Consider the following 14,250-nt stretch of genomic DNA (forward strand, 5'->3'; position numbering starts at 1 on the left):
CTCCCCCTCCCCGCTATTCATTCTTGAGAGGCAATTCACTAGAATTTAAGATAAAACTAGGATATCATGATAACTATATTAATGACATATTTTATTAATAGATCAATACCAATCAACTATATTTTATAATAGTGTATATTTTTGTTTTCAGAATATTGTGTTTTTATAAGTAGCTGTCTGTTTAGACAGAACACTTTTTAATAAGTTTCTTTTGAGTTGCTTTAAATGTGAAACTGATCATATAACCCTTTTTTTAAATATTTAGTTTTTATGGGTTTTTTTACAAAGTGAAATACTAATATTCACCTATGACATAAATATTTTATTGCAAACCTATTTTATGCAGCAAAATCTGTGATCTTTTCAAAGGCTGGTAAAGCCTTAAATCATTTATACACATAATGAAACTACTTTTCTTTTTAAATCTTTAGGACTATTTTTACAAAGACTGAGAGATACCATTATGTTGATCCAGATTTTGCATATACTGACTATGAAGAACTAGAAAAGCAAGCACATAAAGAATACTATACAGATTTTATTCAAAGTTTGAGACAGCATCGTTTACAGAAAGAAGTTTACAGGTATGAAATTGTTTCTTACAAAAAATATAAGGCCTCCACAACAATCTAAGGCCCCGGTATATGTTTGGTACAAATTGGCTTCTGTAGGAATATTCACATACTAAAATTTACACACATGCCTAAGTATTTGCATTGCTGGAGACTTATTTATTAGTGTGTTCCAAACATTTTTGTAGTAAATTTTTATACATTAAGAGATGCTTTGCTAGACAAAGCTCATGGATAAAGGTGTAAGAACATTCAGTGTCTGCACTCTGAAGCTAGACAAATGCAAACTAGAAATAAGGTACATATTTTGACATAGTTGTAATCAATCGTTGAAAAACTTGTCTTGGGATGTGGCAGATTCCTACTCTGTTGAGAGGTAGGCTGCATATATTTCCAACAGGTATGTTTTAGCTCAGTCAGAATATAGGACTTGACATATGAGGTGATTGTAATGCTACTATGAGGCTTTATGGATTTATGATTATGAAATTACGGGAGAGGTTATACTTGGTCCCTAAATTTTAGTTTGGTAAAGCAAAATGCTGGGAGACTAGAGCTGACACTCTTGATATATTTAATGTTTTATTAAAAAAAAGCTAGGAGAATTTAAACAAGAATAACATAAGCCTACTTAGCTCTTGTTTTCTGTGATGAGGAAGTTTAAAAAAAATTCGGGTCACTTTTAGGCACTAATATATTGCTGAAGTAAATTAACCAGGCTCTTATGTGTATGTGTGTGTCTCTGTGTCTTAAAGTCCTCACAATAAAATTCTCTCTATACTTCCTGACTTGTTCTTGACACTTGTGATACGTTAACCATTTGGGGATAAAGTCTTGTATATGGATATTGCAAACTTTTTAGTGTACTTTTTGAGTAGCGGTTACATCCATGAGTTAAAATGAACTTTTATTTTTAAAAACATCTCGTATTTGATTTCCAGCATTAACATTGATTGTATTTTATTTTATCATATTTTAGTTTACTTAATTTTTTTAACTGTAATATATCTTTAGTAGTAGCAATGGTAATAATAGCAGTGGCACAAGTAGTCATTCTTATTATTAAAGTACTATGACCATTCCTAAATTATAAGAACCCCTCATCATTTGCTTCAGTTTGGGCTGAAAATGTGGTCTGTAAATTTCTATGTCAGATTTTTGTCTTATTTCCTTCCCCCTGTTCCCAGTTAAGTGTCAGCTAAAATGGTTCAGAGTGGTTCAATTGCTTCCAAAAAAGAGGACATGGAATAATTAATAGTTGTGCCTGTGCTAAAAATGTCTTATAATCTTTTGTTGAGAAGCTCTAGTTACTCTATTTTTTGGAGCAAAGGCTTAAAATTTGGCAGATGTACGCGCTGGAATGCCTTTAACCCTCCTTCAACAACCAAATTCATCCACATATGGATGAAGTGTAGGTCTCCAAAATTTTTCAGTTTGTACTTGCTCAGGTGAGTTAATTAGAGTTTATAGTAGAGTGTTATATTTGTTCAGCATAATACAGTAATTTTTAGCAGAGCCAAAGCCAGGCATTTTAGTGCTAGTACGTAACTTTACTACCATTTGGTTTGGTGTGCCCAGTGTGTTAAGGTGGCTCTCCAGGGATGACCATGAAGGCCCTAGAGTCCCTGCAGCCCTCCCTTTGTGGGCAGTCACCCTTTTAGTCACCTGTCATGCCTTGATGTCAGTCACTTTTATGAGAGAGGCTGCCCCAAGGCTTCCAAATTGCTCTCTCAAATGACCACTAGGTGCCTGTGGTCACTGCGGTATGGGCTAATGGCTCCATTCCTCCCCTGCACCATGTCCCATGCTTCACAGATGGTATCCTCATTGATGCTTGATTCCTCTTCTCCTTCTCTGGGGTGTCCTGGCCTTCTCTAGGCCCACACTGTCAGCCTCTCAATAGGCTCCTGGACCCTCTCTGGGCTCACACGCTTAGCCCCTTAATTTGGGCTCTGGACTCCTCCCTGGGTCCCTATAAAATTCCTCCTCCCCTTAGTTCCTGCCCAAACCCCCAGACTTCTTTAAGTGTTACCCTGCATGTTGACCTTCTGGAGCTGCAGCCATCCTGCTGAGGTGATATTTTCTAAGCAGGCTCCAAGGTGTTACAGCTGGCTTCTCTCAGGGCCTTGGTTAATATCTGCTCTAAGCCCTGTCCTCTTTCTGAGTCAGGTGGCTTCCTCTATCAGGCTTAGCTTTACCTGCTGGCTCCCTGGGTCAGCTGACTCTCCATTAGCCCTGGCCCACACCTGCCAGCAGCTATGCAGGCTGCCTGACCTTGTAAAGTGGCAGGCAGCCCAAGTGCACTGCAACATCCAGTGCCAGTGCACTGCTGACACTGCTTTTGTTATGGTACTGCTGTTCAGAGATACTCAAATTAACTCTAAATGACTGCTAGAGACTAGAAGCAATATAGCCATGTTTTTAGTATTGGAGCTATAGGGCATGTGTAGGTGAAACAGGGACCCTAAATTGAAGCAGTGGGTTTTTAAAAACACCGTTTCAATGTTGGGCCCTTTAAACCCCCATGTCATGTACACACCCAAACTTACCTGCCTCTCCGGCAGCAGGGAGGGGAGGGCGAGCTGCCGGTGGGTGGAGCAGTTCCTGAGCTGGGGGTGGGGGCTGGCGCTTCCCCCTGTGGCAGTGGCAGCCGCCCACAGTGGCACCCACCCACAGGCACCCGGCTCAGGCACCGTGGAGGGAAGCACTGGGTCCCCGCACAGCTCAGGCAGGCAGGCAGGCTCCAGGGGGGAAAAAAAGAAAAAGATCAGGCTTGCTATTTTTTTTTTTTTTTCCTTGGGGGAGACTGCCTTTCTGGGCCAGCTGCAAGCTGCTTGCACGGGCTTCCTGCAGAGCCCTTGTGGTTCATGGAGCCCGGTGCTTCGCTCGGAGGAGTTTTAGTTTGCTGTACCCCAAGTTATTTAAGGTGCATTACACCGCTGAATTTGCTACAGCAGCTGAAATTACTGTGCAATATGCCGCTGACATGTGTAAACACCAACACCATTAAAGTGGTGCAAAAGCATTTAACCTGCTTTAAAGTGTTGTGCACACACGCCCCTCATTTCGTCTACACATGGCTATAGTCTCAACGAAGTGATTTAAGTTGGGTAGATTGGTTTGCTAATGTACCTATGCTGCTTCAGGTGCCAGAGCTAGCTGGTTTAGAGCTAGCTTAGGTATCAATAGTTGGTGCTGCACTGTACAATGTAGAAGAGTCCAAATTCTTTACAGATTCCATCTGCATTGGGTATGTTCCAGGCCAAGGCAGCATGAACTGAACAGGAGCCTATGGGGAAAGGTGTATAGGAATGGAGGGCAGGGAGTAGGGTTAGATAAATACAAAGGAAGAGAAGGACTTGAATCAAGGGATGCTTGAATGGGTAGTAGTAGTAGTAGAGGGGAGAGGAGCCAAGGGAAAGGAGGAATGAATAGGTTGTGACTAAGGGTTGTAGATAAGAGGAGTGAGGGCTGGATCTAGGCTCTAGGATTGGATAGGAGTGGAATTGGGGGAGCAGGGCCTGAGAGAGGCCTAGGAACTCAGTGAGAAGCAGTAGCAACTAGAATGGAATTGGGTGGAAGCAGAGAGGGGAAGAATGTCCTATCTTAATTATCATATTATTCTGATTATAGGTTGACCAATGTATATGTTATCCCACGTTTTCAATTTGAATTCTAAGAAAAACAGCTTCCTCCATCAACAGTGAAATGAATATACTAATACATTCAGTGTTTCTGCAAGGGTATAGCATGATGATAACCCAATTGTTTGGACCCAGCTCTTGGTCAAACCTGCATATAAGTCAAGATCAATTTTTATGATTCATTTTGAGAGAAAAAGGTCAATTTGTAATTGGAACAACATAGTAATTTTTATTATACACAGCTTGGAATATTTGCTAAATTTTCAGAAAGTTGGACTTTAACTTTTTTGGCTTTCTGTATTTTTTTTATAGACAGTACAACATTCTTAACAATCCTATAAACATAGGACTAAAACCTGGAGCAGGGCTCAAGTCACCAAAGATCTCAATGACAGATTTACTGAAGGAGAAATTGAAGCCAGAAACTTCTCCCTTAAATGAGGACAGCCTGCTAACTAGTCGAAAGCTGTCAGCAATTGAATCTAAATCCTCACCCACAGAAGTAAGTTAAATATTTAAATATGCCTAACATACATTGAAACATGAGAATAACAACTTTGATCTTACTTTGAGAACACATTGTTTGTGATTCTGCACAGGTGTGTGATGGGCTTAATGCAGTGCCAGCTTCTCCTCAAGAGAAGGAAGATTGTAATTTAACTTTGACACCAAAGCAACTTCACCAGATACTTGTTGGTAAGATTTCCACTTATTACAAAAATGTATTTGACTAAGATAAAAGAATTTATTTGCACAATGTAATCTGTGCAACATAATATTTGCCTTAAATAATATGAGGATAATTAAAAAAAAAATAGTTTTACTAGCCATATTAATGCTTAGTCATCAGTCCTGTACCTGAGCAGACAGTACTAAGATGAGGTGAACTTAGATTTGGGAGTTCTGGAAGATATCTACCTTTATAAACTAATCAAACTAAGATATGCCACTGGAAAAATTAGTAAAATCATGGGACAGATGCTGTTCACTCTCTAAAGAGAATACATGGAATGATATTAATATTGGTAGGAGCACCCTTTTTATTAGTGCCTTCAAAGAGAAAGTTCTTGGAATTAGAAAGGAATAGTATCTGAATGGAGATGTTTGATATCTTCAGAATTTTTCTAGGACCAAATTTCAGTAGGAAAGTTGTATATGGGAAGGACAAACCCCTACTTAGAAGCTAAATGGAATACTAATGGAATACAATAGTAAGAGTTGGTACTAGAAGTATTTATCTTTTTTTTGTGCAGGCTATAGTATTAGTTCCCCTAAAAATTACAGGTAATTAGTAACATGACCTCAAGGTTACTGATCTGTATTTTAAGATAAAACATTGTTTGCAGCTGGAATAATTCAAACAGGGTGCTTATGTATATTGTGTGTAGAAAGAAAGTTTGCTTAGCTCTGTTCAGCCCTTCCTGTGACTGCTTGACTTTCACACACCCCATCTACAACCCCTTGGCTTTTACTGTTCTACATCTCCTGTACAAATTGTATTTCTAAGAATAAAGAAAACAATTTCGACAGTTCTTCCATTCATGAAAAACAATGGGACTCTGTACTTCCTAAAGACCCCACATTACAGGATGTGGGAAAATTGCAATATGCCGGGTAGTATCTAGGCATGTGGAGAATTGCATGTTGCACGCATGTTTGCTATTGATTTGGAACATAGGGATTGGGTTTTGTCAGACACACTTGGTAATCTTTTTGTGAGATTCCAAGTTTGGTATAGATAACTATTATCATAACATACGTGGACTTCCATAAGACACTTGATGTAGTAGCATATGACTGGTAAAGTTCACAGGGAATGCAGATTTGATAGAAATGTAAATAATAAGCACACATAAGTTTACAGAATGATCTGGACCTCTTGAGGTCCCTGACACACGTTATGTTAACTATGCAATTAACTGGTTAATTGTGCAATATATTTAGACTGACTACATGTTCAAAGTAATTATTCCCCAATAAAAATGTCTATCTAGATATAAAAATGGCCAACCAGCTACAAAGATGCTGCTGGAAAAATGTAGAACACTTTTTTTTTTTTTTTTTTTTTTAGCTGGATTCTATCAAGCTTTAGTTTGAATGTATAGCACATCAGGTGATAGGTCTTTGTTGGGTCCAATGGCATTCCAGATTGCACTTCTCCCTCCCCTACCTCACTGGCCACCTATCTGGAAAGGCTGTGAACAGAGCCCTTAGTTGTCTAGTACACTTTTCTCAGAAAAGCAGAAGAAAGCCCTCCTGAGGCGTGGAGCAAAGTGCTATGGGTTCCCTCTCTCGACTCTGGGCAGAGGTGGGGGGAGGAATACTCCCAGAACACAGAGCCAGGCATGCAGTGAAACACCTGCCTTGCCAAGAGCACCGTTAGGGGTTCCCTCTGTTGCTGAGAGAAACGCAGGGTGTGTGGGGTAAGAATAGATCCCCAAGTGAAGCCAAGCATCCGGGGCACCCCATGGAGCCAGGCACTGCTCCATGCACAGTTGTATCTGTGGATTCCCTCCCTCTCCCTGCACTGAGCAAAGTGGAAGGTGTGTATATGTATATATGTAGGGAGAGGGTGAATTACTCCCCTGGCAGGGAGCCAGATGTGGGGAAACCCCTGTCCCACACAGAACAGTGACTGTGGATTCTCTCCCTTTCCTCACACTGAGCAAAGTGGAAGGAATTCTCCTCTTGCCCTACACTTCGTTCAGTTGTGGGGGAGGTGTCACCCCTAGGATTCCTTTTACCAGAGACCCCCAAGGATTGACATGGCCCCTCTTCCGATTTGGTATCAAGTGATCTTTTAATAGTAAACCCCTAGGCTTATTACAAGTATTCTTCCTTGCAATATGACCTGGTAAGCAGTTCCTGCAGGCATTATAGCAGTGACCTTTGGTGGTACCAGCCTCAGATCCTCTGCTGGGTGTGCTGGATGTTAGTTGCTGGATTCCTCATTGTTCAAACAAGAAGTCCAAGGTTGTTCCTGTTTCCCCAGGGTGGCAGCACAGACCACACATGTGTTCCTTTGTTTGTCCATCACTTCTGTAACTTCTCTCATCCCAAACTGTCCAATCCTCTGGCACTATGCCAAGCATTCCTTATATGGTGCACCAATCCCCTGGCACTGTACCAGCCACATTCCTTATAGGGAAACTACTGTCCTTTGCTTGCCTAGTGCCCAATCACAGCACTCACATTTCCCTGTGCCACAGAAGGCGCTCTGTTCAATTTTGTTGCTTAGTTCTGGTAAGGCCTGGACTAAAAGTCTTAGTATAACTCAGTTTGCCCGCTATAGGAGGCAGGTAATCATCCTGCGCTTTGCATAGCAGGGAGAGGCAGGGAAATCCTGGGGGTGCTCCTCTAAGCAAGGAAATCCCAACTTTTCCTGCTTACAGAGAGACGCTCTGAAAATCCTGCATCATTGCAAGTAGGAAACTGTCTTTCCCTGCTTACAGAGATGCACCCCAAGATTCCCTGGTGTGTGTCTGTGCAAGAGGGGAAAGCCAGGCAGTCACTTCTGGGGCTTGAAGGGCCTCATCCTGCATCAGAATTGCTGGGGTATTTGATATATTCCTTTCAGACTAGAGAGTAAAAAGTGCACATCGCTCCTGAGAGTAGTTTATAAACATGATTATATCATTATGTTCAACAGCACTGCCTTAGGCTGCATTATGCTATTATTTTTATTAAACAGTTATGCTTGAAAGCTGTGGCACAGTAAGAGACTTTACACTAGTGGTGGCCAGTGTTTTTGGGAAAAGTGACACAAGTTAAGCCCCCACTTTGATCTCTACCATGAAGAGGCATGCCTGATAGTTTGTGCCTTGGGGCACCTAATGGAGTGAGTGGGGCTCAAATCTCTGGTTGCAAGGAGCAGCTGGTCAGATACTGCTCCGAGAGGTGTCACTACCAAGACCTGCATTAACTCTTCCCTATCCCTGCAACCACTTCAGTTTTATAGGGTAAGCAAGGATCCAAAGCCCTTAATTTGGTAGCAGCTGCATCACAAATGACATATTAATCTGGCTTTTGGAAGTGACACCTCTTGTTGCAGAAGCATTCTGTTGCCTCTCTATGCTATGTGCCCAGAGGCTTGTGTAATTCAGTTTACCTTACTAGCCTGTGCACAGAGAATAAAGAATTAAGTACCAGGTCTGGCTATGTGCAGGATAAGACAAGATGGACTTTTAACCTCAACAGTCTTGAATAGCTCTGCTGACATATCAACAAAGGTGAGATGGGGGAGACAAACATGATAGTGGGAGAGCAGGCTGGGAAATGAGTCTGTCAGCTCCTGGTCAGATGAATCTGGAACTGAGAAAAGTAGAGGAGCGTTGGGAAGCTGGAGAGACTGGAAAAGGAAGGGCTGAGTATCTTTGTGGATGCTCAGGGCAGTGTGGGCTGGATTGAGGATGGAGCGACTGCTTAACCCCTTTGGATGAGGAAAAGCAGAGAACCTGTGTCTGGCTGGTCTTTGTCCCAATAAATGCCTTTACTGCCATGCTGCTTGGCATTGTGGGTTACACTGGTTTGCTCCAACAGGAGATGAAGTCCCTTTCTCAGGTGTGAAACTAGATGCAGCTCCTTGAGTCAGGGCCATTGAGAATCAGGGAAGATTAGGAATGTGCTCCCTGGATTTGTGAGTGGGGTGGAGTGGAGGTGGGCTGCTGCTGCAGTCTGGGGCTCTGTGCTTCACTGCTGTTGCCGTGGGAGGTGTACACTGGCTGTGCTATGTCCCCTGCCTGCCCAGGGCAATGGAAGCGGGGTGCAGAGCCCCAGCCTGCAGCTCCGCACACTACTGGGCTGCATTCCTGGCCACCTGCAGGCTGTGGCTGTGTGTCTGTGTCTATGTGCACCTCTCCCCCCCTGCAGCTTCCCAGAGCCCATGCCTGGGCTGCCTTGTGGTCCTCTGCACTGCCACTGCTGCCCCATGTTTCATGGGGGCTAAGCCCTATTATCCCCGGCCTTCTGCTGCCTATGCTGGTAGAGGGCCTGGTGGGTCAGCCTGCCAGCCCAGGGCTGCTCCCTCTGGCTCAACATGCAGTGGAGGGGTTGGCTGGGGCACAAGAGTGCTTCAGTGCAGGGCTAGCCAGCAAGCAGCCCCCTCACTGAAGCACCCTTATGCCCTAGCCAGCCGGGCAGTGTCTACATGTGCCCTGCTGCAGAATTTTTTACTCCACAGAAGGATAGTACTTGTATTTACAAGTACTGTCCTGCTGCGGAGTAAATTAGGTTACTTCAGCCTAATATGGGTGTGTATATATAGAGGCTGAGACTGCAGCTAATTAATCAGTTGTGAAGTAAACATGTCATGTAGACAAATCCATTGATACTTTAAAAGCTATTTTAAGACTGTAGAGAGATGGAAGTAAGATGTATATATGGAACTAAATTATGAACTGCATAATTAGACCCCAGGGTTTAATTTGACTTTGTCTCTAGTCCTGTGGATTTATTTATTTTTCATACATAGGTCCCTTTCAGATGTTACATTTATTGCATGATTAATGTGGTAATTTCCTGATAAATTGTAACATGCCACACTTTCAACCAATTTATCACACCATAATATGGCAAACCAGCCACAAAGACATTTCAGATGTAATGTAGAACATCTTTCTGGCCAGTCTGTCTGGTGCTTTAGTTTGTATGTGTGGCATGTTAAGCTTCACTGTGGGGTCCACCCCTGCTGGCAGATGACCAGCCTTACAGTGCAACCCCAATCCCAGGCCTTCCCTCCTGACAAGTTTAAAGCCCCATGGTGCATCTCTGTGCAGGTGGAGGGATTTCATCAGATCCGTTGCTTGTGGGCTGCACAGCAAGGCATTTAAAAGTTTCAGTGTGGGGAAGCCCATCAGTTCCCTGCACCCCAGTTCCTTTAAAAGCCCTGCATGTGGAACTTCCTAGCAAGGTTGGGAATATACCAGTGCAGGGGGAGCCAACAGAACTGCACTGCAGGGCTTTCAGCTTGTTGGGCATGGGAGGTCCTGGATTGAGAGCCCAGGTTCCCCAGGCACTGGCAAGTTGAAAGGATGCTATGGGTAGTGAAGCATCAGGGTCTGATCCCTGATATCTCACTTCCTGTGGCACCATTTGAACATGTGGGCACATGCGGAAGCTATCAATTGCATGATTGGAACATGCTGAATGTTTATCCCAGATGTCAAAAATCACCTGTCCTTCCATGCACATTTGGCATGGCAAGACTGACTTGAGTTTTTGCAAATGAAGATGGAATTTGTCAGATCCCAATTGCATGTCTAACTTAATGTCTTCCAGAAGCCTAAGTTTTGTAATTTGATGGATGGATAAATAGTGAACTGTATAGATTTGTGTTTGTGATTTTGACTTTTTTACTTTTATTACATAAAGATCTCACTTCATATATATTGTAGGTCCCTCTACTATAGACTTTGGTGAAGTTTGTGTGTACTCTACATCTATCAAAAAAATACATATAATCAATAATCTGCCTGTGCATATCTGGATACAAGTTGAAATTGCAAGTGAGGAGCTGCAGCAGACTAGTCCATTGTCACACGTGGTGCCACCTCTTTCAAAAACATATATTCCAGTTGTGTATGAGCCAAGCACTCTGGGAAGTTTTCAAAAGTAAGGCCACATTCTTGTCTCCTGATTTTAGGTTTTACCGAAATGTAGATATTTTTCTCACGATAATTTAAAACACACATTAAGATGAAAATACTAATTTTGTATGTGTTATATATGTTGTTGATTGTTGATGTGTAAAGACAAAGGACAGCTTTACAGAGCATACTTTTTGGCAGTATAGTGATACTGTTATAATAACTTTTTTTTTATTTAATAGCATTTTTATTTTGGAAAAAGCCTGAATTTAAATGCAGAACTATTGCAAAGAATTTTTTGCTTGTTTGTTTGGGGAACAAGTTTTGGGGGAAGAATTCTATTTTATCTACTTGTCCAAATAGCAATTTTCCAGCTGTGTAAACACAATTTTTGGCACCCATATGGTGTAGGTAAGTAAACATTCGCAGGGCTACTCAACACGTGCAGTATGTACATGCTGGCTGGGCAGGGGCATGGCTATATATACACACACATACCTCAGTGTAAGCCCTGGATAAATGAGGAGGAGGAGATGTCTTAAATAACAGCTTTAGGCACTTCCCAAGGAAGCCGAAGACCTGGGTTCTAGGTCCCTACCTCATGCAGAGAGGGTTGGAACTTATATCTCACTAACCATCTATAGCAGCCAGGCCTACACGTTGTACTCAGACCTTTCTTTAGCACTCATTTTGAAGCTGGGCTCTTGAGCAATCAGCAATCAGGATAAAGAGATATGTGGGGCAAGGAAGAAGAGCATAAGCTAAAGCATATGCAGCTCAGTGAGATGGATGTTGCTCTGGAAAGTAGCATGTCTTGTATTTTACCCTAGATCATTGCTCTCAATTAAAAAGAAACGTATCTCCATCTATGTTAGCTAATAAGTATTAGTTTTATGGTGTAGTGGTTCAACTTCATAAGGAGGTCTAGAGAGGGAACTAGGTAAATGCCTGATCTATGGCCCAGTGCTGTGAGGAGATGTAAGTTCAGATGTCCTCTGGGTAACGGGGTTTAGAACCTAGGTTGCCCACTTCCTACACGAGTATCCTAACCACTCAGCTACTGAGGCTAAAACATAGGAAGGGCTACCTCATATGGGAGGACTTAGTGATGTACAGTTAGGTACACTGATGTAAGCTGTTATTTGGGTGCAGAAAGTGAAATAATTCTGCCCATTATGTTTATACTAAGAGCTTATTGATGCAGCTCAACCTGGGTAGCTATATAGCTTAACTTTTTTTCTGGTGTAAACTAGGTTCCAGGATGAAGTGTTCATAATACTATTATAGCCATTAAGGAAATTTTGTAGTGCTGAATGTCCTTTGCCTAGAAAGACAAACTTTCTTGAGTTTCTTTCTTCTTTTTTTTTTTTTTTTTTTTTTATAACTAACCATCCTTCCCTGCCATCTTCCCCTGCCCCTCAGATCACCTAGGTAGTAGATGAGCAATTTTGCATAAGGTAAAGGCTTTGGGGTTCCCAGGTAGAAGGTCTGAGGTCCAAAGCAGGAACAAATGCCCTCCTACTGTCCAGTGGGCATTATGATCTAGTAGGGATCATGGAGAGCTGGTGAGACTTCTCACATGATTGGAACATAGCCATAGAGAGCTACACCCTGCACAGAAGGGGCCAAGTAGGGAAGAAAAGTGGAGGTGTAGCTCTCTATGTGAGGGAGCAGTATACCTCCTTGAAGGCTGACATTGGCTCCAAAGCAGAGCGGGTCAAAATCCTCCAGGTCAAGCTGGGGGTGGGAGAGACCTAACTGTAGGTGTATACTACAGACCACCAAACCAGGGGGAGGAGCTCAATCTGGAGTCCTCTTGAGAACCGACAGAGATCTTACACACATGGGACATGATCATCATGGGCAACTTCAATTACCCAGACATTGCTTGGGAAGAACAGTCAGCTAAGTTGGATCGGTCGTGTTGCTTCCTCACCTGTATTGAAGCGCTTTACCTGACTCATGAAGTGCACGGGCCAACCAGAGATCATGCTCTCCTTGATTTGGTCTTGGCCAAAGGAGACAATCTGCTGAGCGACTTGAATATAGCAGCGACCATGAGACCATCACATTCACTGTCTGTCATGAGGCAGGCAAATCAGGTAGCAGAGTTGAAGTTTTGGACTTCAAAAAAGCTAATTTCAAGAGGCTCAGGGCAATAGTAGGGGAAGCATTGCAGGACCAGGGACCGAAGATAAAAGGAGTGCATGAAGAGTGGTTGTTCCTCAGGATCACGATCCTCAAAGCCCAAAAGAAGTCCATTCCCATGCGGAAGAAAGGTAGCAGAAGGGCTGGTAAGCCCTCTTGGCTTAATTGGGATATCGTGGTCCTCTTGAAAAAGAAGAAAGAAACATACAAACAATGGAAGGTTGGGACAGTCCCCAAGGAGGACTATACAACAATGGCCCGCACTTGTAGGGAGCAGATTAGAAAGGCTAAGGTGGCGACTGAAGTTAAACTAGCAATGGAAATCAAGGACAATAAAAAGTCGTTCTTTAGGTGTGTAAGGAACATGAGGAAAACAAATGGAGGCGTGGGGTCATTGCTTAACATCTCAGGACAGCTGGTTACCAATACTCAGAAGAAAACTGAACTCCTGAATGACTATTTTGTTTCGGTATTTCACCAGACAAAGGGGAAAATCATACTAGATAAGGTTCAGAATGTGTGCATGGTGGGAATGACTGCTTATCTACCATTGACATTGAGCTGGTGCATGATCAGTTAAAAAAGTCAGCCATTTATAAGTCAGCAGGACCAGATGAACTTCAGCTGTGAGTGTGGAAGGAGCTGGCCAAAGTCATTGTGGGACCTCTGGTGAAACTCTTCCAAAACTCATGGGGCTCAGGGGAGGTCCCTGAAGCCTGGAAGAGGGCCAATGTTTTGCCCATCTTCAAGAAGGGGAGGAGAGAGGTCCCAGGCAACTATAGGCCATTTACCCTAAGTTCTATCCCAGGGAAAATCCTGGAAAAATTCAGCAAGGAGTCTATGTGCAATAAACTTGCAGAAGGTAGGATTCTGAACGGCAGTCAGTATGGCTTTGTTGTGGGCAGGTTTTGTCTTGCCAATCTCATCTTCTACAACCACCCATTTCAAAAACCTCATACGGACTTCCGGGGCCGGAGATCGGGCGCCAGGTCGACCCCCGACTCCCGTTCACCATACTGGTGAACAAGTTAAGAGGCTGTGACTTGGATGACTACACAGTCCGGTGGGTGGCAAATTGGCTGGAGGGTCGCACCCAGAGAGTCGTGGTGGATGGGTCGGTTTCAACCTGGAAGGGTTGGGAAGTGGGGTCCCACAGGATTCGGTCCTTGGACCGATACTCTTTAATGTCTTCATCAGTGACTTGGACGAGGGAGTGAAATGTACTCTGTCCAAGTTTGCAGATGACACAAAGCTATGGGGAGATGTGGACACGCCAGAGGGCAGGGAACAGCTGCAAGCAGA

General features: G+C 43.1%; 1 protein-coding gene across 1 annotated transcript in view; it reads left to right on the forward strand.

The window, feature by feature from the left end:
- CFAP47 (cilia and flagella associated protein 47) overlaps window positions 1–14,250 on the forward strand; it is a 757,346-nt gene that overhangs the window by 67,212 nt on the left and 675,884 nt on the right. Inside the window, exons 11-14 of the mRNA XM_014520638.2 lie at window positions 432–584; window positions 4,529–4,718; window positions 4,816–4,912; window positions 10,609–10,825. Of these exons, the coding sequence (XP_014376124.2) occupies window positions 432–584; window positions 4,529–4,718; window positions 4,816–4,912; window positions 10,609–10,825 (657 nt within the window). The remainder of the gene's footprint in view (window positions 1–431; window positions 585–4,528; window positions 4,719–4,815; window positions 4,913–10,608; window positions 10,826–14,250) is intronic.

Source organism: Alligator sinensis, unplaced genomic scaffold (assembly GCF_000455745.1).
Source record: "Alligator sinensis unplaced genomic scaffold, ASM45574v1 scaffold243_1, whole genome shotgun sequence".
Lineage (NCBI taxonomy): Eukaryota > Metazoa > Chordata > Crocodylia > Alligatoridae > Alligator > Alligator sinensis.